Raw genomic sequence first — 27,431 nt, forward strand, 5'->3', positions numbered from 1 at the left:
AAATAAAAAAAATTATCATTATGTAAATAATTAAATTGTTTTTGATACATGGTGACAGTGAAGTGCTGTTCCTAGTCTAAAATAACCTTGGAAGCGTCATTGTAGAATTAATATCTTAAACTAGAATCAATAGGAACTGATAGCAAATGTTATCAAACATTTCCAGCTCTGCATTTTGGAACTATAACTCCCTTAGCTTTTACATTTGTTTCAATACAGCCACACACTTAAATTATCTCAATTATATCACTTCTCTTAAGAAACAGTCTGTACTTTGAGATCAAGCAAACACACCATATTGGGTAAAGAAACAGGAAAAAGAACAAAGAGGAATTAGAGAATGAATCTTATACTCACGGAATGTTCTATAAAATTCTTCAAGAGCCAGGTGCTTGTCTGAGTTAAAATCATCGTATTTCAGTAGATCATACAAAGTACAATCAGAAAGGTCCTTGCCAAGTTCTTCCTGTTTTATCACCTGACAAGAAAATTAAATTCATGCAATTATACCTGTCTTAACGTTTCTATAATATAATTAATTATATGTAAATCACTCAATAGGTAATTTAAGTCTGTAGTTGGGCAAAGAACTGAACCTATGAGAAACCTGGATCTTCAGTTATTGGACACTTATTTTCAACTGTTTCAAAGATATAGTTATAAATTTGACTTAGTTGCTTTGACGTTAAGATACGTACTTAGAATTTAGCCTAAATTTTCTAATACAAAAATCTCCCAGTAGGACCCAGAAAATCTGAACACTAAAAGGACATTTTTGTATTTCAGTCATTTCGTTTGCTCCACTTATATTGACTCAAGGAAATACCTGCACATGAAAATTTCCTCCAATGTCTCAGTGACCCATGTCAAAATAGAACAGCTGTTCTCCAACAAAAATAGGAAATTTGGTCCAACTTTCATCTTCCTATTATTTGTAAAAAATGAAGTTAGTATTTTTTTTCTCTACTGCCTAAACTCCTCCCCAGCTGGAAATGAAGGCATTTGGTATTCTGAATTAACTCCCTGGGTCACAAAGGAGCTACTCCACAAATGACTGTTTCCAGGAGCCAGATAGAATTAATGCCCCGATTGATGATGGAAACCTACCCAAGCATGGGTGAGGAAAATCACCAGACTGCTTTTCTACTCTGTGCTCTGTTCCATGGACTGGGGCAGTAGCTTTTTTATACTCTGTTTTTTACCAGATATAGCCTGTCTGGTAAAAGAGGTCTCCAAGATTTTTCAAACATTCCTTTTCATTCTGGGTAGCTGCATAGCTGTGTCCACGGTCTTTCATATTTGTCCACAGAGGGAGTGGTTCATATTGCTTGGAGCTTTGCTTCCCCGTGTTTTTTTTTTTTTTTTTTTTTTTTAAAGTTGGTGCAATCAGGAAACACAGACTCTGAAGTCAGCCAGCTCTGGGTTCAGACCATGCCAAGGCCACTTAATAGTTCTACAATATCTGACAAGTCACTCAACCTTTTCTCAATTAGAAATTAAAGATAGTAACCTCTATCTCTCCTGGTTGTTGTGCAGACTTTTAAAAACATGTATATGCTTAGACACACACATATCGTCAAGTGCAAGACATACGGTATACATTCAGACCTAATCAAAGTTAAAAATAATGATTTTTATTTAATGTGCTTCTCATTATAATAATTCACTGCAGATTTCCACACCAGTTTGTGTACATTATAGTTGTATATTCATGATGCTTTATTATTTCTTTTGGTAGAGCGGGATGATTCAAGCTTTGTCACAGCAATGGCAGATTGGTGATAGGAATTTCTAAAGAGCTATTTTTAACCTTTTATGGAACATCCTTAAGTTAGAAGTTGTTATGCCTGCGCTTGGATGAGCTGCAGAGACAGCGCTGAGGATGGAGCTTAGCCAATGGATCACTAGAAGCTCCAGCCCCTCCTGTAGCCACCCGAGTGGTGACATGCAATGACAGCACCTGCACTGCTAAATACGACTTTTACACATCATGTGTTCTCTCTTCTTGTTTACTGGATTCAAATTTCATTGGCTAAGCTGGCATTTGCTGCCTTAGAAGGGGGGGAAAGTGAATGATTTATCTGCTTTCCATATAAATAGATATTGTTGATAGTGAGGATTAAAGCCCTAGGCTTTAGCACTGTCCAGCTGGAGGGATTAACAAAACTATCTAATGGCTGAAGCTCTCTCTCCTATAAGCCTAATGGGAAAACAAGTACTGCTTTTCTGTTTAGAAAGCAACGGAGCTCTCAGCCACTCTCCATCTGTTATTTGTTAGATAATGGGAAGTGACTTTTCTGGGTAGCGGAGGAGCAGCGTGTTTGATCTCACCTCACTATACTCTTCCTAAAGACCTGCAGTGCCAGCATTGTGGTAATTTTTAGGATGCAGTGACACCAGGATTTGGTCAGATATTTTAGTACTATTTTTAGTGACCTTTAGTCACATACCTGTTTGTGAAACGATGGAACAGAAAGTTGGAGGAGAATCTTTCATCATTGTAGTGTATGTCTCATATTTATTTCTGTTCTGTTTCACTCAAGTTAAATCATGTATAGACCAAGAGAACAGACTCCGACTTTTTTCCTTGAAACTGGCTTCGGCATAAGACTAGCTTGCTTTTGATTTGATCTTGATCTTGATTTGATCATGATTATAAAACTCAAGCTGGATATGCTGTTTTAATGAATGTGCTTTAGAAAAGTGCATGGTCCTGGCTAGTGAGCTTTTTATAAAAATCCTTGTTCACTGACACTTGGCCATGTCCATGCACAGGGGAGAGGTGATTTCACTCCCTCATTCTTCCATTTTTTAAATACACGTTTTCCTCATTTAGTCCATTTTTGGTCAATGAAATAGCCTGCTTAAGAAATGCTTCCTAGTAACTTTTTCTCTCCTTTGTTTCCTGATGGGAGCATTGACACACTCTGGGGTGTTCCAAATGAGGAAGATACTTTCCTATAGACCTTTTAACCAGCCTGGGAAAATTGCTTCAGATATTCAGAGTTCTGATAGCCTTAACGAGCTGAATGTGTGACTGGGGGAAAGAAAGTATAAAGCAAAATAGAAGTAGTAATACATTAAGCACTCTGGTGCTGGGGATCCAAACTTGTAGGACATTTATTTCATTTACCGTCTGGCTCTGGTTCCAAAGACTTTCCACTGTAGCTTCCTCAAAATGCATGTGTTACATCTGAACTAGAGATTCTTGACAAGGCCAGACTCACTGAATATACTGTCACTGAAGTATCTCATGTTGAAATGTTAGTCTAGGAGGCCAGTCATAGTTTCATTTGCGAAGTACTTTTTAATTCATGTAAGTACATTGTTTTTTTAGACATAATGCTATTGCACACTTAATAAAATATTGTGTAGTGTAAAAATAACTTTTATATGCACTAGGAAACAAAAAACATTATGTGACTTGCTTTATTGTGATATTGTGGTAGTCTGGAACCAAACTGCAATATCTCTGAGACATGCTTGTACCCTACACAGAATCTCAGATGACGATAACTTATCTAAAGATAAATAAAACTGGAAATAGAAATAGAAAGTGTCAGAGGTAGATGTAAAGGATTGTCTCCCTGTTAAGAGATGTATGGTTATTAGATTTCTGGGGATAAGGCATGACTTGGACATCCAAGGTTATTATATTAACTCTCATAAAAACGATAAGGTACGTGTAGTTGATTTTGATGTCTCAAGTCAGGTCATGGTGATGAGACCATCTGTGTAGGGGTTAGGAAGACAGAGGAGTCTAATCTTCCAGTTTTGTGTCTTTTTCTTTCCTCTCCTTGGTGGAGTAGGAGAAAAGATGAACTCATGAAATATACCACTCATATTGCCAACTACTAATTGGCACTTGCCATCTGCCTCTACAAAGATTAAGTCATGAGCTGCAGCAGCTGCTGACCTTCAACACCCCCTGAAAGGAGCACAGGGTAGAGATCAGAAATGAGGCCCTCTGTGCTCTGCGAAAAACTGGCAGAACGGGTCTTCAAATAGTTAGATATTTTCAGGTGTAGATTTCATGAGCCTAATTCTTGCATCTCCTCATATCTAGAAAAACACTAAAATCCTTCATGGTGACGTCTGCTCCTTGTGACGAGTAACCTTCACGAGACTAGCAGAAACCTTCTGCAAAAAACATGTGCTTGATTGCATGTACTCCCTCTTCACCAAAATCACATGTATACTGACCTTCCCCCCAAAATCTTTGGAGAAGTTTCTCAGAGCTATCTGAAATGCTGTCTCCTGGGCTATAGTCCTCATTTTGCCCCAAATAAAACTTAACTCACAGCTCTCACGTTGTGCATTTTTTTTTTCAGTTAATAATATGTTCAAGTAATCTGAGCTCTTCCTCATCCTTTGCAAACTATTTTTCTCAAACTAATCATGTTCATGTCAGAATCACAATGGTCTTAGTAGAGTTAGAGCTCAGTGATCCTCTATTTTAAAGAAAGTCCATCACGTTTGTGAGGTTAAGCAGGGGCAGATATATTCAGTCCTTTACTTGACAAATGTGTAGATTACATTCCAAGGCTCAGAAAATAAATAAACTCCTGTGGTAACAATACACATCTCCAGGCACTGGCTTTTAAGTTTCTCCCACATCAATACAGGTTGGCTCTTCTATTAGTTGATCCTCCAGACTACTTCTTATCCACTTTCTTCCTTTCTCCCTCTCTCCCTTCCTCCATCCCTCTTTCTTTCCTTTCTTTACAACCACCATGTGCCAAGAATAGTTCTAGGGGCTGGAGATTAATTAGTAAGTAAGAATGACTCCCTTATGGAGTTAATATTCTAGAAAGGGTGAGTGGGAACATGTAATCAATTGAAAAAACAAGATAATTATGGATGGTCAACAGCGCTTAAAAATAAACAATGTGAAAGGACAGAGGGTAAACAATTAATATTACAAATTATAATGGTTTAATCATATATAACTGATGCTACCCTGCAATATGTATTAAAAGAAAAGAATTGCATACAATAATCACATCTTCTAAGTTCTCTTTTAGCTTTTGTAACACGTTAGAAGACATTTAAAAAATCATTAGGGCCAACATTAATTTTGAAAGACTAGCTGAAGAGATAAAATTATTAAACCATTGGTGGGATGAAAACTATTTTAGTTTTAAGGCATTCTATATGGCTCACAGGGATTCTCTGAACATGAATGCCAACACTTTTAATGTACTTTGACATTCTAAAGGAAAGATGCTACAAACAATACATTTAAAATTTTTTAAAAACTTAATTTTAATTTTCAAGTTGTCTTATGATACTATGAACAGAGTTAAAGCAAAAAAAAAAAAAAAAAGGAATATTTGAAACTACTTACTAAGGTTTCCAGCTACAATTGAAATTACTGTTTCTTAATTGGAGCCCTGAACTACACCTAACCCAACAATACAGGCCTTACCTTTCTGTTTTAAGTGCTAATTGTTGCTGTTATTATTGTGAAATCCTTAGCCCTTGAAAGGAAATTCCCAGTTCTACTAGGATCTACCTACTGGCATTGCCAATGCCATTTTAACACCTGGTTTCTGCTGCCTTATTTTGTATACCTGACAGGTTTATGGGGTTTGTAAATGTTGAATAGGATTAATTACTATGGCACTCCCAGACAGTCCTCACTTATCTCCTTCTCTACCTAAACAAATGCTTATTTATTTGCATTTAGTTTGTTTCCACTAAAATAGCATTTTATCTATGGGGTAAAACAATTCTTACCAATCTCATTATAAATAAATATGTTGACTAGCTACAAGAACCCTTTTAAAAATCTTTAAAATTGTAATAGGCTTAACAACTCAAAATAAAGACTAACTGTCTATTCCCTATGTAACAGTTCTAATAAATTTTAAAGAAAATGGATATGTACTTTTGTGTCTGCAAAGACATCAGCACCATGCCTATCCTGTTAGCTTAAAAATATCTAGCGCTATTTATTCTTGCTTTTTTATTTAATTTTGTAAATGAATTCACATATGGTAGTCATTGAGCAAATGGCTCTTTAAGTCAAATATATGTAACATAATAATCTAAATCCTGAGAACAAGTAGTTCTTTTTATTATTTTAATAAACAGTTGTCATGTGTGCACATTAAGGAAATATTTCATTCTAATATGTATTCCTAATGTGAATCAGCTTATTAAGATGACAGAATCTAAATGAAGAAAAAAGCTAAATCAATATACTCAATACAGCTGCTAATTTAAACTCAGACTCACAAGGGAATGACTTTGCTTACTTAAACTCCATGGGCGGTTATTTTATGAAATGGGGAGAAGGCTGAGGAACACATTTGCCAAGCACCATTTCAGTTCAAGAACTCTATGTTGGCTGCTCTTAAATTAAACAAGGAGAATGTTAGGCTGAGGTTGGCTCTAATGCTTTGGCACATACAATACAACCAACCCTTAAACCTGTAAGTGCCTGAAGGTTATGAAATCAAAATCTAAGGACAACCAATCACAAACAACTAGACTTTAATCTGTAGCCAATTAGTACTTTCCTTACTTTGCTTTCACCTTCTCTCTATAAAAGTTTTCCCTAGCTCCCCTCCGCAGAATGCTTCTAACCACTTCTGGTATGGCGCTGCCAGATTTGAATGGATTTTTGCTCAGATAAACTCAACATTTTAATATGCTTCAGTTTATCTTTTAACATTGCTAATAAACTCAAGGGCGCCATTCTGCTGAGTGAAGTCTGCGTATGTATCCCCTCATTTTACTCTGAGGATCAAATAGATGGAACCATGATGCAAGAAGTAGTTGTCCTTTCTCTAAGGGACAATTTATACAAATTCCCTTGTGCTTCAAACCCTGGTTTACCTCTGTGACCCTATAAAATCCAAGTCTTCCCATATTGCTGTGCACATTTCCCAATCTGACCTAATCTCATTTCCTTTCCAACTCAAACCCATCATAGTATCCTCTGTAAATCCTGCTCTCTGATCAGAAAATTCTCTTTTGGCTTCTATTTCTTATGAAAACATGTTCTTCACCATACTAACTTTAAGAAAATCTGGCTACCCCTTAAGAAAACCATTTGTCCAATAATTTTAACAATTGGAGACTAATTTTTTTCTCATGTCTATTGTACCTCAATGGAAGGAAGATGGTCAAAAATTAAATGCTTCCCTATTGGCACTTCCGGATTTCTTCCTCCTGCCAAATGAGTTTTCTTTCATCAGATAGATAGATAGATGATAGATAGATAGATAGATAGATAGATAGATAAATAGATAGATAGATAAATAGATGATAGATAGATAGATAGATAGACAGATAGACAGACAGAAGGATGGATGGTAAATAGAAACTACTCCTTTGAATGTCAGGTCAGTTACATAATTCTTTCCTATTCTCTCCCCATAATTCACCAATGATTTACCCCTCAATTCACAATATTTCTGTCTACCTTAACTCTTTATCAATATCCCCAGAAACTTCAAAATGCATATGAATAAACCACCGGGAAGAGTTCTATGCTTCTTTTCATAGCAAATGATCATTAACCTTCTCTCTTCCAATGACCTTTTCCTACATGCCAGCCTGCCAAAAGGAACGTGATCATACCTTAGGTCACTTCAGCCTGAAATCCTTATTTCAAGCATTACAGGTCTGTTTTGGAATAACATATGTTCTTAAAACCATAAATGTGTTACTGTGTAGCTGAGTGCCTGACCACACTAGTCACATACACAGTACTTAGGGGAGAAACCCTGTTTGTTATTATGTTTCAAATAAAGACTATACATTTGTTAAGGCTTTTTCAGTGAGCTATTATCCTATGAGACACACATTTGAATATTAAGCAAATTTGGAGCATATTGCTACAAGGACAATTTTCACTGAAGCAAGCATTAGTAAAGTTCAGATTTCACCATAGACCCAAAGAGAGCCCTGAATTCTTACTGTTGGAGAAGGCAATTTAAGAGAAGCAGGAGAGAGATACAGATAATAGAGATGAACCTCAGACACTTGTTTAGATTTGGGGAATGGAACTAAGAGGGAACACCAAACAAGCAAGGTTTCACACCATCAGCCTGGTCTTTGGGAAGAGCCAGAACATTTGATTTTGCCTTTAGTGCACAGAACTGCTTACTGGCTGAGACCACTCAGTTCTACCACCTCATTCTGAATAGGATCCAGGCAGTATAGCACAGATTTAAGAAAAGATACAGGGCTGCCTAGACCAAAGTAAATTAAGTGTCCATTTACCCATTGTCAATAAAGAGAGAATAGACATTTTAAAACAAAAAATGCTCAACAAATACTTTAAATGTGATTGAAATATTACCTTTGTCATATAGTAATTAAGACACGTATATGGGAGAGGAGAGAGTGATCATCTCTTCTGTTCCTGTAAAAAAGCTCCCACACTCTCCCCTGTCATCCAACCCCATGTCCCTCGGGAAGGCAAAAATCCTCACCAAGTGTGAAAATGGGCATCATACACACTTGAGGAAAGAGAGAGATGTGGGATTTCACTTAGCTCTGAGGGTATAAAAAATAAGGTAGAAGACAGAGGATAAGAATTTCTACTTGTCTCAGGGACTGAAGACTTATTTGCCAAAGGAAAGACTGTGCCAGATATTGCTTTTTTTTTTTTTTTAACATCTTTATTGGAGTACAATTGCTTTACAATGGTGTGTTAGTTTCTGCTGTATAACAAAGTGAATCAGCTATACGTATACATATGTCCCCATATCTCCTCCCTCTTGCAGATATCGGTTTTTGATGTTGGTGTTATTATATTCTATAACTTGCCATTAGTTTTTAAGAAAGGCACATAGATGTTGGCAACTATTGAAAGTGATGTATTTGGTTATACACATTTAGGGGGAGAATATAAATAAAACAGAACTATATTGTTTTGAGTGATAAGGAATTTGGAGCCCCAGGGAAAATTAAGGAGTTGAAACTGAGAGATAGACTTGGGTCCTGCGTCTGTGGTACAGAAAATGCAAGGCATGATCTGGACAGAGCACAAGGAAAGGAAAAGTGTACAAAGTGCTTCATCTAAACTGGATTTCAATGTGTGATTTGTATAATATGTGATATAATCCCATCCCCTACCACCCTATACATCTTCAGTCATTCAACCAAGTACATATTGCTTTTTGCAAATGGACTGTGTGTGTGTGTGTGTCTGTGTAGCTCAAAGAGAAATGCAAAGGGAATGACAGACATCTGGATTATAGAAACGTAATAGTATTATTACAATTACTACTACTATTATCATTACTAAGTTACTGTACTATACTGAGGACCTACATATTTTTAAAATATTTAAATTTTAAAATATAGTCAATTAAAGCATATTGTTTCTTTCATAACACATCTATGTCTGTCTTAATCAAGATATTGCTTTCAATTATTTCTTATAACTTGTTTTATGGGCAAGAAAAAACTGCGCAAAACTAGGTATTTTACAGTTTGGCCGGTAAGGATATTTTAGTATAATATATATCATCATCTTAAAAACAAAATATATATGATATTTATTTTAAGTTTAGTTCAATTTAACATCATATCTGTAAAGACAGGGGCACTATATACTCTGGAGAAAAATGCCCAACATCACAGTGGTTGTAGAATGATGCCATGTACTTGTCTCTAGCCTAGAACTCAGGATTTAACAAAATTCATACTAGCTACATGAGATAAGCAGATGAGTACTTCAAATGATATGAGCAAAATAAATAAATGAATAAATAAATAAAACATGCTACCATTTATTTTTCCTTATTTCTTGGAATAACCAAACTATTTTTCTTCTTTTGTAAGAAACATTTTTTCATTGTGAAAATTGGTATTAAAATGTTTGCATATTTAATAATGTGTACATAGATTTCTGGGTTATAATGGCCGATTTGTTCTCACGTATCAGCCAATTGTAATCATTAAAAAATGCAAAGGATTAACTGTATGGAAATATTGATCAGTTGCTCATCCACTAACTCAAGCATGTGTGCCCTCTTTATATTTCCATTATCCTCCATGGTATGCACAGGAAACTTAGATTGGAAATTTTAATTAGAGCTAACAATTACATCATGTTTCCTATGTGCTAGTTATGTTTCTAAGAAGTCTACATTTTCAAAATAATATCAATATCACATCCAGTTTACATACTAGGTGTTATTATCATTGCCGATATGTAGAAAGGGAAGTTGGGACACAGAGAGTTTGGGTCATTTGCTAAATGTTGCACAGGAATTAAGTAGTAGATATGAGTCCAGGTTCTATAATCAAAGTTCTTAAACTGTGATACTATGGATCTTAACCCCTTTAACTATTGCTTTTTATTATCTCTTTCTTCTCTCAACTACCTCTAGTTTCTAATTTACTTGAAAATCTGCAAGAGAAGCTTTAGAATATATATTCATTATGTGAAGTATGAACAGAACACGGGCAGCCAGCTTTTATGCTGAATTTATAAAACCTCAAAGCCAAATTATGTTCGTTAATTTTTACTTGTCATTGGCAGTATCTTGGAATTACAGATTACATTTCTGCTAATAATAGCTTGTAAATTATTAGCAGACACCATTAAGATCCTTTCCCCTTTTACTCTTTTAATTTATTTTGAAACTTGATATTAAATGATGATATTATATGTTTCCAAGTTGATTTTTAAAGTCATATACATTATTGACTTTAATATTATAATACTTGGAATACAAGTTCTTTAAAAGCACCTGTAACCTAAAAAGACACAAGTCAAAAACAATATTTATGTTCATAAGAGCTAGAAATGTATTATATCTTTTCCATGACATCAGTTACAACCTTCTGGTTTTTTCACAGCTGATTGCTGACAGATGAGATGCTAACATTTCCATTCTATAAAGCTGAAGGAAGGACTGGGGCATGTCTTCAGAGGTTAGTAAATATTACCTCCCCAGATCCTTCCTTGCCTGTACCTTGTGGATGGTCAACATATAAATAGGATTCTGAAGAGCCTTTCTGCTCTCACATGATAAATTGCAGATGAATCGGAAGGGCACTTTTCAGATGTAAAAGCAAACCCAAATCAAAGGTAACAGGAAAAACAAAACTAAACTCTGTAGCAGATGACTTTCTTATGGGTTGCGCTCTGTCCTCCCCAAAGATATGTTAAAGTCTTAACCCTGAGGACTTCGGAATGTAAACTTTTTTGGAAATAGGATCATTGAAGATGTAATTAGATACTGTAAGATGCGGTCCTGCTAGAATAGGGTGGACCCTCAGTCCAATATGACTGGTATCCTTTGAAGAAGGGACAAAATGATGTGAAAACAAATACACGGAGAGAAGCTATTTGACTGCAGAGGGAGGGACTGGAGTGATGCACCTACAAGCCAAGGAATGCCTGGCGCTACCGTAAGCTGAAAGAGGCAAGAAAAGACTCTCCCCCGCAAGAGGCTTCAGATAGAGCATAGCCCTGCCAACACCTCCATCTCAGACGCTGAGCCTCCAGAACTGACAGAGAGGTTGTCTGAGTCACCCAGTTTGTGGTACTTTGTTATGGCCACCCTAGGAAACTAATATAAACTTGGATGTAGCAGAAACTTGAAACAATTATAGGTGAGTGCTGTTAATGCCATTTTCCAGTGATGAGCAATTTTCTCTTTGGACTCAGAAGTGGGTCCTAGGTTTGGTCAGATCATGTGTCATACCCAACCAGTGGTTAAAGTAGTGTAGACATGTTAATGAAAACTAAAAACTATTATAAAATAAAAAAGTAAGAAACAAAACCAAAAACACAATATATTTGAATATGTCAGACATGCATAGATCCAAGTGACATGCCTTAATTATGAATTCATTTTAACTGAATTACGTCATTTCTTTACTAGAAATGTAAAATTCTAAAGAGTTTCATTCTTGAAAAATAAATTATGACATGTATGACAACATGAATATCTTAATTAAAAGTTTTCTAACTTTACCTTAAAATTCCAGAGTTTCATTCCTTGAATCCCAGGGCCTGGGACTTAGTAACTACTCATTAAATGTAAGCTGAGTTAAAGAAGATAATGAAAACGGTGTGTTTTTTAATTACCTAAAATGACAAGTCAATTTGCTCACAAGGTCACTTTGATATGAAGTTTCTAAACTACGTTACACTATCTCAAAACTTGAAATACTTGCATAATAAGACCGATATTCCACATTGCTGGATTTTTTAAGTAAGCCATAAAATTAAATATGAAACATGAATGGCATGATGTTGTGGAAATAGACAATTGAATTTTTTTTTGAAAACTATATTTCCTGTTAAGCACAGCAGCAAAATCCACCTTAAGATCCACTAGAGGAATTAACATGGACTCAGCAGCACTCCTCAGGGCTATCAGCAATTTCCTAGTCGCCCTGGAGTGGCTTCTTCTCTCCTTTGCTCCCTAAAAACCTATATATATTTGTGGAGAAATCTTATGTCCATCATTTTATATTTCCATCACTATCCGCAACTAATTTAGGTTCTTAAATCTGGGTATTTCAATTTCCTTCAGCAGTCTGTCTCAGTAACAGACACATTAAAATATTTCTATTTTTCCAAAATGGCTCACATAAAGGCCTTCTGTTTATTAAAATATTCTCTTCTCTTTAATAACTTTGTCTATATGTATCATTTTGGTGGCAATTTTCAAAGAAATGAAATTTAATAATGTTGACATAGTATTAAAATCAGATTTAATATACCTGATCTTTGATAATTAAAAAAGTACTGGAGTAGGTCAATAATTGAATACCTTCTTAAATCACTTATTTACAGTATGTTATAGATGTACTCAATTGCTGTTCAGTAATTGTCCTTGAATACCAGATAAACAAGCTTCCATTGACTGATAGAAAATTAAACATTACAAAAGTTCCAGAATATATCTGGAGATATTTTATAAATTCTATAAGAGAGAAATGGTAATTCCTTTAGGTATTTAAGTTATAGAAACCTGTCAAAAGTAGGTATCTCTTTTAAATTGTACAACATCATATAAATGTTACTTAAAATTAATACTGCTGTTAGAGTAGTCAAATTTTTCTCTTAAAAATATTTTATGTCTATAGTCAAATTATATGCATAAAAATATTTTTTTATATAGCATAAATTCACACAAATGTAAATATATTGCATATGCTATACTTAAATGAGCTTGTTAATTTAGTCATTAATCCTACCTGAGTTAGTTCATTGATATCTACAAGTCCATTACTGTCGGCATCAAAATATTTAAACATTTGATCCACCAGCAACTTCTTCCGAAATACGTCATCACCGTTAGGGTTTTCATTGTCTTGTGTAACATATTTTTGATTTTGTAAATCTAAGAGCATGCTTTTCATCTTGCTGTATTCAGTGGCCTCGCAGTTATCTCCTGTAACAGAAGAACTAAGTTATTTTCAAAACAATATTATTAGAAAGGAATCATTTATTTTATTAATGTTTTAAGCTGATATCTAGTAGATAACATACTTTGTACATAATATTTATGTTTCTAATTGCATACTTTACTACTTGTACAAGGAAAAAAGAATGGGCTATTTACATGAGAGGATAGAAAATTTTCATTAGTATCAAATCCAATAACGACACAAATACTGTGTGTTTTCTTGATGACAGCCATTAATTCTATGAATGCACATAGAAAAACATGATAGCTTCAATTGGCTCCAATGTTTAAATACACTACCTTAGTTTAACTCCTCACTATACATGTCTATAGTGATAATTTCACAGGTTTTGAACATGAGGTTCAGGGAAATGAAATGGCTCACCCAAACAAAGGGTTAGATTGTGCTGGATTTTGTGCTTAAACTGATATATGTCTGGCTCCAAAAGAGTATAGCAAGTTTTTAATTGGAAATATATACATTTTTTACATTTGGATTTGTTTTGAAGAAGTTTGTGTGTGTGTGTGTATTTACATTTTTTCTTGATTCTATTTTTAATGATGCTAAGCTCATATTTGTTTTCTTCCAAAAGTTTATTTATTTACTTATTTTTCTGATATTCATCTATTTCTCCATTTAGAGTCTTGGTGTATAATATGAAATATGTTTCCATTTTGTATCTTGAAGTCTTAACCTGTCAATTTCATTTCCACAGCTAAAGTATGAGCTTACTGAAGAAACAATGCATTACAGATTTTCAGTATCTCCCATAAAATAACCAGCAGAATACTGCGAACTTCACAGTTAATGGAAATAGTTGCTTGGCTTAATATCTTCAAAAATAACTGCAATTGCTCTAATATCTTGACATCATTATTTTACAAAGGATTTTTCTTACAATAGTCTCCATGCTGATGTCTTTATAACACATTGAAATGAAATGTGCTTACTATTGATAGTAAATGTGATTTAAAATGTATACAGAAAATACAATGTGTAATGTAATTTATAAATGAAAAAGTAGGCATTAGATTAGCTGAGAATTTTCACAATATATTTTTTAGGAAAAAACCTAACTTTATAGTTGTGGTTCATTTCGACAATTAAGCTGTGACAGAATCTACAATATTTCTAAAGATTTTAAAATATATGTCTGAGAAGCATGGGGTTGAGGTCTCATTCCTTTTCCAGACAAGATGGAAAACAATCTCTTCCAGAGAGATGAGAGACTATCTTGTTTTTCAAAGACAGTGAAATGGCTTCTGTTTTTCAGCAATTTTAGTGTTTAGCAATCCTGTCAAAAACTTCTTTTTTTACAAGATGTAAACTTTGTACCACAAATTAAGTGAATTTTGCACTATTCTGTTCTCAGTGAAGAATAATAAGAAGAATATGTTTTCGTAATAGAACAGAAATCACTGACAAAAGAGAAAAGTAATCAAGTCCAGAGGGATAAGGTAACAATTTTGGTGTCTGTGAAAGATGCATAAGAGGAGCCTTCAAATACGTGTGTGTGTGTGCGTGCAGCAGGAAGAGGGAGAAAACCATTCCAACAGCCCTCCCTGGGATTTCTGTATTTGACCTTGGACCTGCCTGTCCTTTCATTTGACTGATGGGAAGGAGGATGGAGTCTGGGGGAGGTGACCTGTGACCATCCATGATGAGCAGGTGAGAACATGGGAAATAGAATTTAAGTGCTGAACACCTTTTAACTAATATTTGAAATTTGACGTGAGGAGATACAATTTTAGGTTGTTACACTCTAATTTTGATCAAATCAAGTAATACAATCATCATCATGCTCTCTCTATAGATACTTTTTCCCAAATTGTAAATTCCCTGGCAAGTCCAGGTATTGAGGTAGTTGCTGGCAATCCAAAGAAAACAAAAATAAAAGCATTGCAGTTAAGGCGTTCACATTCTATGGAAATGTGCAATAAACAGTCCTAAAATTTTGTAAAACTTTGTAGAATTTAGATATTTTAAATAATCACTGTTACAGATCTTTTTTAGCAATAAATAGATACATCTATTATTAATATATAGATTACATGTAATGCAGCTTTTCTATGTGCCAGGAACTTTTTATGTATTAAATCACTTAACTCTCACGACAATCCAACAAGAAAGACCTTATAATTACCACTATTTTACAGACGAAGAACTAAGACACAGAGAGATTAAATAACTTGTTCAAAATTACAGAGCTAGAAAGGAGCACAGTGATTTTTACATCCAGGCAATATCTCTTTTAGCCTTTATTCTCTCCTTTTCTCATCTTCACAACTGAGTTTAAAATCAACTTATACATGGATTCAGTAAATTTGTCCAAGGATTATTTGAAAAGTGAAAAACAAATATAATAATAAACTCCAGGCAATATCATTGCTTAAATTGCAGGTAGAGGAAAAAGAACTTGCAAAGGGAGAGAGAGAAAAAGAAAAGGAGTATCTGAGAAATAGCAAGAAAACTATAAGTACCGAAGAGGAAGATAATGGGAAGAACTTTTCAAGAAAGAGGGTGTGATGAAATGTTAAATGTTTCAGAGTAAAAATAAGATAAGAAATGAAACATGCTCATTAGATTCCTTAAGTTGGAGGTAATTGATGACAATAAAGGGAAATTTTAGTGAATAAATGGAAAAGTCCTATTACAATGGGTTAAAATGAGTAAAAACAAAATGACGATTTGGAAATATTAAATGTTTACCACCCTTTTAATAAGTATCAATATAAAAAATAGAATTAATGAAAAAGAATAGATATTTAGAAATAAACATCAATGTATATTAAGAAATCATGGCCTCATCCAAGAATAATTTCAAGAAGGAAGTTAAGAAATTTTAGTTTGTTGATTTGTTTGCTTTGGTAGGATTCCTTTCTCAATACTTAATCAACCGATGGTGTTAGGAAAAGAAACCTGACACCAGCTGGCGTTAGGCAGCGAAAGGAAAGAAAACTTCTCCTGGACTCACTTGGTGCTCTTGGGGACTAGTAAGAGATCACCTCTGCTGTGCCTGTTCTGGACACTGAGGACAAGACGAATGAGGTCGTCACCTGATGGTACCTATACCATCCTCCTGCCCATGAATGCAGATTCCAGGGCTGTACTGACTCTGGACTCAGAGTGATTCTAGGGCAGTTAAAATCCACCTAGTCTTGTGGGGCCTGGAAGAAGGCAGAATCTCTGACTTTCTTTTTTTTTTTCTTTTTTTCTCATTTAAGTAATAGATTCATAATTTTATTCAAACTAAACTATTTTGTGAAACAAAAAACATGCCTGATAATGCCACATGGCCAAAACATGCATGATATTCCTGTATTCTTATTATGTGCACAAGTTCTCACTTGTTTTGATTTTTTAAATTGATTTTTATTGGAGTATAGTTGATTTACAATGTTGTGTTAGTTTCTGCTGTACAGCAAAGTGAATCAGTCACACATATATACATATCCACTCTTTTTTAGATTCTGTTCCCATATAGGTCATTACTTAGTATTGAGTAGAGTTCCCCATATTGTACAGCAGGTTATTGTTGGTTATTTTATATATAACAGTGTGTATATGTCAATCCCTATCTCCCAATTTATCCCTCCCCCCTCCCCCGCTTTCTCCCTTGGTAACCATAAGTTTGTTTTCTACATCTGTGACTCTGTTTCTGTTTTGTAAATAGGTTCATGTGTACCCTTTTCTTAGATTCCACATGTAAGTGATATCCTGTGATATTTGTCTTTCTCATTCTGACTCTCTGACTTTCAAACGGTCACACCTGTGTATTGGCAAGGCTTCTCCAAGACTCTACTGAACTGAGGATAATTACGTTTTATGTATCTGATAGTACCACCATCAGTTTTGAGTACATGATAAGTGCTCAAAATTATAGATTCTATCAGTTATGCTTAACACTACTTTTTCAAAGCCTATAATTTGTTATCTCTTTGAAATTACACTTTTATCCTTCCCTTCCATCCATCATTAAGAAGTACCAATTCCTTTCAACATAAAAATAATCAAATCTAAGTATATAAGAACATTACTTGTCTCTTTTTAGCATTTATATTTCAAATTTGATTAATTTGATCCTAATATAAGCTGAAATCTTAGAAATTAAAAGGATACAAATTAAATGTTTTTATTTTAGCATCAATTATTTTCATGTATTAGAATGCATACTGGAATTGTTTTTTCCTCAAACTATTAAACAATTGCTAAAAGAAAACTTTTACATCTTTTTAATATGTAAACATTTTTTAAAATGTAAATATTTTCTAAAATGTGTTTTAGAAAAATAGTTTGCATTTATAACATAAGGAATGTATGAAAACTTTAGTATGTTGATTTAATATGCATCTACGAATAAATTCAACATGGAAAACTATTATATTTAAATTCATTTGTAAATTATTAAACTGTGTGTTTGAAGGAATTAAAATTATCTTGGTTAAAAGTAGTCTGAACAAAATTAAAATAAACTTTAACTGGAGTATCTACTAAAACATGGAAAATCTAATGGTGTAAATTGTTTTATATTACATAAACTTTACTTAAAAGTTCTTATTAAAACGTTTACAGTTACACATAAGATTAATGTAAAACTGTTGTGTTTCAGCTACTATTCTAATTCTGGAAATTTACTAATACAAGCACACCTACACATACCACTTCACAACTTTGTACATTTAAAGAGCCATGATTTCCTCATGGAGAGGGATTTTTTTTTTTTTTTTTTTAAACAGTAGACTTACTTTTCAGAGCAGTTTTATTTTCACAGAAAAATTGAGCAGAAAATGCAGATTTTCCATGTACCCTTTGCCCCCCCCATATGCACAAACTCCCCCACTATCAACATCCCCACAAAAATTGATGAACTTACAGTGATGTCATTATCACAAAACCCCTATATTAGAGTTCATTAGTACATAGGGTTCTTGGTGTTATATACTCCATGGGTTTTAACAAATGTATAGTGACATGTGTGCACCTGTATCTACAGAGTAGTTTCACTGCCCTAAAGATCCTCTGTGCTCTCTGCCTATTCATCTCTCCATCCTCCTTAACCCCTGACAAACACTGACCTTTTTACTGTCTCCATAGTTTTGCCTTTTCCAGACTGTCATAGATTTGGAATTGTATACAATATGTAGACTTCTCAGATTGGCTTCTGAGAAGTCAATGCATTTAAGATTCCTTTGTGTCATGGCTTGTTTGCTCATTTCTTTTTATCACTGAATAACATTCCACTGTCTGCATGGACCACAGTTTATTTATCCCCTTACCTACTGAAGGACATCTTTATTGCTTCCAAGTTTTGGCAATTTTGAGTAAAGCTGCTGTAAGCATCCATGTTTAGGTATCTGTGTGGACTTAAATTTTCAAATGCTTATCCTAAGGAGCATAATTACTGGATTGTATGTAAGATTATGTTTAGTTGTGTACAAAATCACCAAACTGCCTTCCAAAGTGGCTGTACCAGTTTGCATTCTCATCGGCAATGGATGAGAGTTCCTGTTGCTCCAAACCCTCACCAGCACTTGGTGTTGTCAGTGTTTTGGACTCACCATTACAATAGGTGTGTAGTGGCATCGCGTTGTCTTACAGGGAATTTTTTAAATGAATGAGGGACTATATTTTACAAGAGACATTGGTTCCATAACCTTTCCCCCACTCTCTGCACATGCACAATGTGATTTGGCTTAATTTAACATCTCCTTAAACGTTGTTGACTAGTTAAATGAAAATGATTAAAAACACAATGAATTCAATTGACATGCTTACTGATTAATGTTGGGAATTAGTCTTACTGGAAATAAAAGGAAAGTACTGTGAGTTAAATATTAATTCTCCAAACACTTTGTTCCTTATGATGTAACTTTTTTCAATTATATGCCACATGGTCATTGACAACTGCCTACATCTATACAAGCAGTATTAAAAAGGGGTTTGACTTTCTAGCTTGGCAAATGTGATATTATAATTTCAATAAAGGTGTTCTAGTAACCAGGTCACTTTGCTCTCTTTACCCTGAAAGAACATTAATTAAAATGCTTTTGAGGGACAAGATTAGGCATCCCATGCTCTGTTTTCAATTATATTCTTCAAAGGTGACACACTTTGGAGCAAGTAGGCAGCTTAGCTCTTACTATCCCCATCCTCTCTCATCACCCTCACAAACAGAATCACATATTATAAAGTAAAGATGCAGAGAATGCTGGCAGAAAACACAACAAAATAAAACAGAGCACAATACAATGATGATGTTTATCTAGAATGCTTGGGAACCTTAGTGAAAAATGTATATTTATCTTACCTGAAATAAATACAACTTGTAATATAATTATCACAATTGCTCAAGTGTGTGATTTTAACGTTTAGTAAATTAACAGTCTTTTAAGTCATTATCTTTATAGTTAAAACCAAGAAAATATAGTATGCTTCATATGAAAAGGCATACCTCCTATAGAATATGTGATAAGTAGCTAATGATATCAAACAGTTTATGAAGTAAGTTTTTCCTAATTAATTATTGTTTGTTTTCTGGCAACCTTTCTACAAATATTTTGTACACAATATGAAGGGCTTTCATCTTTTCACATTTTTGCAATTGCTGTTAAAGTATGAGTGCATCTTGCCTTAAAAATTATACTACACAGTTCTTACAGTTCTCATTGTGGTAGTCTGTGTTTTATAGAGGTTTTTAATTTTGATTTATATTACCTGGATTTATAATATTTCAAGGAGTAAAGACATATAAAAGATATTCTTGAATTTTTAAAAAATTTGATGAAAGTAATTTAAAAAAGTAATCAGGTTATGAAAAAGTGTCTATCCCTGAATCAAGTAGAGTCAAAACTAAGACTCATGTACCTCCATTAAGAGCAGGACTCTTAGTACTTCTGAACACTAAATAATCTTGTCCAATAATTTCATCACAGTACTCAAATATGTGGTTTTCAATGAAAATTGTATTGTTTGCATTGATCTTACAGAAGATATGCTATTCATATCCGTGAAGCCATAGGCATATAATGATTTTAATCCAATATATACACAGCAATTATTGTGTGCTGGCACTGTTCTAAGTATTTTACAGACAGCTCATTTAATCTTTATAATGATCCTGTGAAGTAAGTACAATTACTATACCATCTCCTTGAAACATAATAAGCCCAATCACAGGCTTGACATTTTTTTTTTTTTTTTTTAATTAATAGCTACTTTATTTATTTATTTACTTTTAGCTGTGTTGGGTCTTCGTTTCGTGCGAGGGCTTTCTCTAGTTGCGGCAAGCGGGGGCCACCCTTTCATCGTGGTGCGGGGGCCACTCTTCATCGCGGTGCGCGGGCCTCTCACAGTCGCGGCCTCTCTTGTTGCAGAGCACAGGCTCCAGACGCACAGGCTCAGCAGTTGTGGCTCACGGGCCCAGTTGTTCTGCGGCATGTGGGATCCTCCCAGACCAGGGCTCGAACCCGCGTCCCCTGCATTAGCAGGCAGACTCCCAACCGCTGCGCCACCAGGGAAACCCCAGGCCTGACATTTGACTTTACATGAAAGATTAAGAAAATTCTGACCCAATAATTGTAAGCACATCATACTAGTTAACTCACACATTTCTCATGAGGTACACAGGACTCACAAGTTGCATCTATTTGTCTCTTGAGAAGATAGAGAAGCTTTAATTATTCTTTCTTTTATGTTACTCTACAAATTTGTGTGAAATTCTGTCAAGAATTTACAGTTTTCTGAGGACTGCCTGCATACATATATTCATGTGTATGAATATACATATTCAATAATAAATCATGTGTCTTTTCTCTGTTACATTGAGAGAGAGAGCGGTCTTTTGGTTGGTAGGATTTTTAATTTCCCCAACAATCATTAGGAATGCTGCATAATATTGACAGAAATGACTCTCCAAGCCTGTCTAAACAGCATAACTTCAAAAATGTGAATCAAATGGAGATATTAACAGGCAAACTTGATAAACCACAATGATAGAGAAACACTGTAATACTTCTAGATGGGAAATGTAGATCAAGCAGCCATTAAACATAGTGCCTTGGTGTGGCGCAAACCCAGAAATACACTCTTACAGGAATATAGTACTCTTCTATAAGCATCAGGTTTAATGCTAAATTTATATACAGTAGAAGGTTGAGGTTGAGTTACTTTCTTCCTGAAATTTATAGTTTGGTGTTAAGTTTCCAAGTTATCAGCATAAGCATATGTCTTTTTCTGGTCACTGAATATCTTATTCAGTCAAGAGTTCATATATGTCTTGTCTTAGACTATCTCAGTTACTCTTTGTCTTATTTATCACAGAAAAATACAAAAATGATAGTAAAAAACAGGATTTCTTCTATGGTTTCTACTTTATATATTTTCTATATAGCCTATTCATTATTTTCCATCAAGCAAACAAAAGAGATAATAGTCATGAATGGGCATCAACCCCCATCTCTGTCTTTATCCTATTAAATTTAACATAAAGAAATATTCTTTCCAAAGTACATCTAATTCTAAGCAACAGTAAATATTCAAATACCATTATACACTAAACATCACAACAGTAACACTTACAGTATTGTTGTTCTTTTGTTTTATGATAAATACTTTCATACAGACTCAACGTTGAAGTGGGTTAGTATATGTAACAATTTATAGCTTGGATTTGGGAAGAGATCTTTTGTATGTATTGTATGTGTGTGGGGCAATATGACTTTACTGGATTTTTTATCTTGATACAATGATATGTACAAATAATTTATTTGAATAAATGTAAACTGTAAAAAACCATGTCCCTGGGGTAGTCTCTATGTGTTGTCATTATTTCTTTTAAGAACAGCTGACCTTCAGGAGACATTGTCCAATGAGAATCCTTTGATATTTCACGTTTCAATTGGTCATAGCATGGATGCTAGCACCAATTGCTTCCTCTTTGACCCCAAACCAACCAAATAAACACAAATGATTCTACCAATTTGTGTCTCTGTAGAAAAGGATCACCCAATGCTCTCAAGAGTCCTGGTAGCAGCAGTTAAATAGTTCAGTCATGGACAGAAGACTTCTTCAACTGGACTGCTATTCTCTATTACATAATGATTCTTTGGAATATTTCCAAAGTGGACCCCTATTTTTGTCTGAAATTGCAATAACATAAAATACTATATATTAAGAACATTTGGTCATATATTGCCTACATGCAACATCTATTGTTTTGTTTTCTGGAAGACTATAAACGTTATCTGTTCAATTCCTCAGTGTTACATATATCATAGAAATATGATACTATTTGACATTTTATTTTAATTTACACACAGTCACACACAATAAGTAACAAATATTTATTTAGTCCTACACTTTCTTATGGGTATGCACCATGTTTAACAATAGCTCATCATGACCTTGACCAAAGATTTATAAGAGATAGCAAAGGCTGAGGACAAATGATATAAGGGATGTGAATAGGAGGACATGGGGTAATTAATACTGGAAAGTTTCTACATTAAGTATAAACTGTGTGTGTCTTCCGTAGAAATTGGGCTTATGAGACAGTGAGTAAATAAATATAGGGGAAATGATAAATTAATCTTTTTTTAAAAATAGAACAATTTTATTCTTTCATTATAGTTCTTTGGAGATATTTTCAACAAAACATAGTAAATATTCCACATATTAGAGAAAACAAACATTTCCTGATGTTAATAATAGAAAAAAATTTGAAAACAAGTTTTTCACCAACAAAAACTGAAAAACAGTCATATTTTTGACAGAAAATAGGTCAGACTTGATTCATGGGCAGTTGATGACTTCCTAGTTAGGTCAACGGCAAATGTTTTCCATAAATTTATAGCTTAATTTTGTTCATCTAAGGTAAAAATTATATTGAGAGTACATGATATGATAAAAGCATTTAATCCAAAATATGGTAGTGGCAAAGGTGTACTGAAATTAATAACAGTTCCCAATGCTTTTGAACATGTATAATAAATAAGGTACCACTAGTAACAACTATAGTTAATAGCCATTTAATCAGTCTTGATAAAATATATTTTGAAAGTCTCCCAGAAATTGAGAAAATGAATAGTCCTAGAGACTGAATAACAGATACTTTGGTAAGTTGAGTGTTTTCCCCAGCCCTCTAAATTATTGGCTTTCAAAAAGAAAAAAAAAAATGAAGAACTGAAGCAGAACCTAATCAAATTGTCAGCTAATTACCAATTTAAAAATAATTTATAACACTGGATCATTGTATGATTTTTAGCCCATAAACTGAAAGGAGTTCAAAGAATTGATTGACCTGTTATGTCAGACAGAGTCCAGTCAAAAAGCAAAACCAAACTAGATATTTCAAACAGGAGACAATATAGGGAACTGGTTTCCCTGTTGTTAAAGCATTAGGTGAAAAATAAAAAACAAAAAAATCTTGAAGTAACTCAGAGACAACTGCAGGAAGTAGCTACACCCTCAAGAGTTGGGGGAGCTTTTAAATGAGATGAATTTGAGGTAATTTTGAGATGCCGGTAGAGGCCTCAGTGAGGGAAAAGAAAACATAGTCAGTTAAGAAGCTCTGTAGTCTAAGAAGAAAGGAACGGTTTGATGAATTGACTTTGTGTCATTGGTGAATGCATGGAAGCTGAAGTCTGATTGTTAAGGGAGGGCATGTGTAAATGTGAAGTAAAGATGTTCCTGGTCAAAACATGACTGTGAGCATTTTTTAGGAGTACTAAGACACTGCTGACTTAAAAAGAGACCACAAAAACGTTGTCTAGTTTGGTGGAAGAAGGAACGAAGATAGATTTATGACACATCTTCATATGCTAAGGCCCATTCCTTGAAAAGGGAAAAATATCAGATAACTGTAATTGAAAGTAGGGGTCTGGCTGCTCACTGCTCAAAAGCAATTAAAAAGGCAAGGTTGGTGAAAAGGAAAGTGTGCTTTATTTTGGAGGCAAGCAATGCAGTGGGGAGGACTCCTGTCCAAAGGCCAACTCACCCCCACTGACAACCAGTGGGTGAGAGATTTTATAGATGGATGGAGGGGGCTACATGCAGAAAGAGCACAGTCAGCTCTGACGGTCGTCTTGAAATTGGTCCTGCAGTGGTCTGACCAGTGTCATCTTGTCATCTTGATGGTTTTAAGTACAGTTAGTCTTTAGTTCCAGGGTCGGTTTGTTACCATTTCTTTGAGGCCAGTTCTTGGAATTGTGGCAGCTTATGTCATGGCTACCGCCTGGTCATCACGTAGTTAAATTCTTTTACCTGGCGGGGGTTTCAGTATCTACAACACAGCTGACAGGATATGGCTCAGAATACTATCTGTAGCCCTTGAGGAGGAACTAAAAGTCCTTGACTTTGCTTAACGACTGAACTATTATTACTATTTGGTCTCGTTCGACTGTTTTCCTTTGTTCTGCTTTTTCTCACTTCTCTTATTAAACTTAGTCTTTGGCTAAAAGATTTCTACAGACAAAAAGCAGGCTGAGGACGTGGGGGACAAGGACCATAGGGTCCTGCTCCATTTCATAACTGCTGCAAATTAGATAGAAGAATATGAGGACAAGAGATGTTGCCTTTCTCTGAAATGCAAAAGTTTTCTGTTAAATCCAGCTGACATCTTGATTTTTACCATATGCATGGATGTGTGTGTGTGTAAATAAAACAAAATCTGTGGTTATATTAATATGAATAAGAACAGTGGTGTAGAGATATATTACTTTGATATAGTATTGACTTATGTTCACAAAAAGGCTATGGGTTGTTTTATCAAAGTCCAAGATAACGTTATGTAACGAAAAGTTGCTTTTTTCAACAAATTGACTTTTCTTAAGTTAATTTTGCTACAACCTAAAGGCATATGAGTTTTGAATACGTTTACATAAAAAAATTCATTAAAATGTGTGATATTTCTAAAGTCAATAGAGAGATGTAAAATTCCTAATTTTCACCTTATGAATAAATAGCAGAAGAGAATGACTTAAGTATCTGTCCTTTCCATGAATTTTTTTCAGATGAAAATGAATAACAAACCCCTTGTTTTTAAAGTCATTCATCTTTACAAGTGAGTTGTGGAATTACTTAATAAACACATTTTAAAATGATGTCTGGCTTTCTAGTTTCTGGGGAAAGAAGAAAACCAAGATTTTGCCTTTACATACACTCCAAAATTCATATTTATTTAATTTCTTGGTTGAGTTACCTGTTATGAGCAATGGACGTAAAAAACTTCTTTCTTTGAAGATAACATACATTAATGTTCATATGCCTATATTTGTATGTTTGTGTATATAATACAAAATATAAAATGGTTTAGTGTTCTATAATATAAAAATATAAAATGGTTTAGTGATATTGTATTCTCTCCAATTAAATTTATTTCTTCTTGGCTTCATAATTAAAATAATGACCATAGCTTACGTAATTTGTGTCTAAAGATTTTCACTTGTGATTTGAATGTCATTTAGGCCATATACTGATTTCTAGTATAGTTTGGTAAATAAGTTTGGAATAAACAAAGACATTATTAGGTGTTTCCAATGGAAAGTTACTCATTATTTATAGCATGACTTTCTGGGTTATATGACTTTAGCCTTTCATTGCCTTTGAAATATTTTACTACCTGGTAAATTGCAGATAACTGATACCAATGGAAAATAATTCTTGCCTATGGACTTGCAAATGAATTTTGTCTGGAAAAGATTTAATTGATTTCTATTCCCTTTTTTGTGGAAAAGGCCAGGTGTACATCTGTTTGCATTTCATTTCCACAATTGTTTACACCACATAAATGTATGGCCCTTTGACTTCTTTGAACTGATTATAAATCTGCCTAGTTCCCTCTTAAATAATGAGTTAATTAAATATTTAACATGTTAAATTTATGTTTGTAAGAAATTCATGATTTTACCTTGAAAAAGTATCCTTTAACATTCTAGATATCTGATTCATTTTTCTTAGAAGAAGAAAAAAAGGATTAATACAAGCTCAAAGTTCTTGTGATTGTTTAAGATATAAGTGATTATATATCACTTATATAATACATAAATGACTATATATAGGCAAATTTAAATATAATTCCTGCAATATAAACAAAGAATGTAACAAGAAAAGATATTGTAAATAGAAAACTTATAGAACACCTTTCAGTTTTAATTTTTTGATTCTTTATTACTACACAAAACAAGCTTTAAAAAAATAGAACTCACTAACTGAATTAACTCTTGACCTTTCTAAAGTAAACCTCCTATACTTATTCTACCAGTTTACTCTAAATAAATAGTTCTTTTATTGTTTTTTATCATTAAAACATCCTTTCAAGGAGAAAATAATATAATTTTTTATTTTGGTATACTGAAATAATGCAAAAATATCATGATCTATTATTTCCTGAAGACACGAAATTTTGATTGGTTAGATTCAAAAGAATTTCCAATTACTATGCACTTCTAACAAGGTCCTTTAGACTTTACTGCACCTTCTAGTGAATTAAGAAAAGCACTCAGCTAGGTGGACAAAACTCTGGATACCAAACTTAGCAAGCAAATACTGCCTTTGTGGAAAGAGGAAAAAGCTGGTGAATACAACACTTCATAGACAGAAGAAAGCTCTTCTTGGTGAATATACCCCACCTAGGGTGCCTGGCTTGAAAAGTGAGATGTAGTTTTAATTTCAGCCTCACTCATTGCCTTGGCCCAGAGCCTTTATGCCCTGGACAGCTGATGGCAACCTTGCCTCTATCGTTTTGTACTGGGCATCATTTTTGTATTTTACTTTAAGTTAAGCATTCTATTATAAATTCTAACAAAGCCCTTTTTCATGAACAAGCCTCTATTTTTTTACACCATTATATGCATTACATTATCATAGTGTTTCATATATCATGTAAAGAGATCAGCCAATAATATATAAAATAATGATAAAAGTACCATGAAAATACTACTATTAATAGATATCTTCTTAGAGAAAAATATATCTGATAGACAAGAAAACAAAAGACAGAGTTAAAAGCAAATGGTATCATTATTTAGTCAATAACAATT

The 27,431-nt window shown here is 34.0% G+C and overlaps 1 protein-coding gene across 3 annotated transcripts in view; it reads right to left on the minus strand.

The window, feature by feature from the left end:
* FSTL5 (follistatin like 5) overlaps positions 1–27,431 on the minus strand; it is a 706,899-nt gene that overhangs the window by 359,358 nt on the left and 320,110 nt on the right. For all 3 annotated transcript variants that reach the window (XM_068542031.1, XM_068542030.1, XM_068542029.1), the window contains exons 4-5: positions 13,183–13,379; positions 358–478 (exon numbers count right to left, since the gene is read on the minus strand). In XM_068542031.1, the coding sequence (XP_068398132.1) occupies positions 358–478; positions 13,183–13,379 (318 nt within the window). The remainder of the gene's footprint in view (positions 1–357; positions 479–13,182; positions 13,380–27,431) is intronic.

Source organism: Eschrichtius robustus, chromosome 4, assembly GCF_028021215.1.
Source record: "Eschrichtius robustus isolate mEscRob2 chromosome 4, mEscRob2.pri, whole genome shotgun sequence".
NCBI lineage: Eukaryota > Metazoa > Chordata > Mammalia > Artiodactyla > Eschrichtiidae > Eschrichtius > Eschrichtius robustus.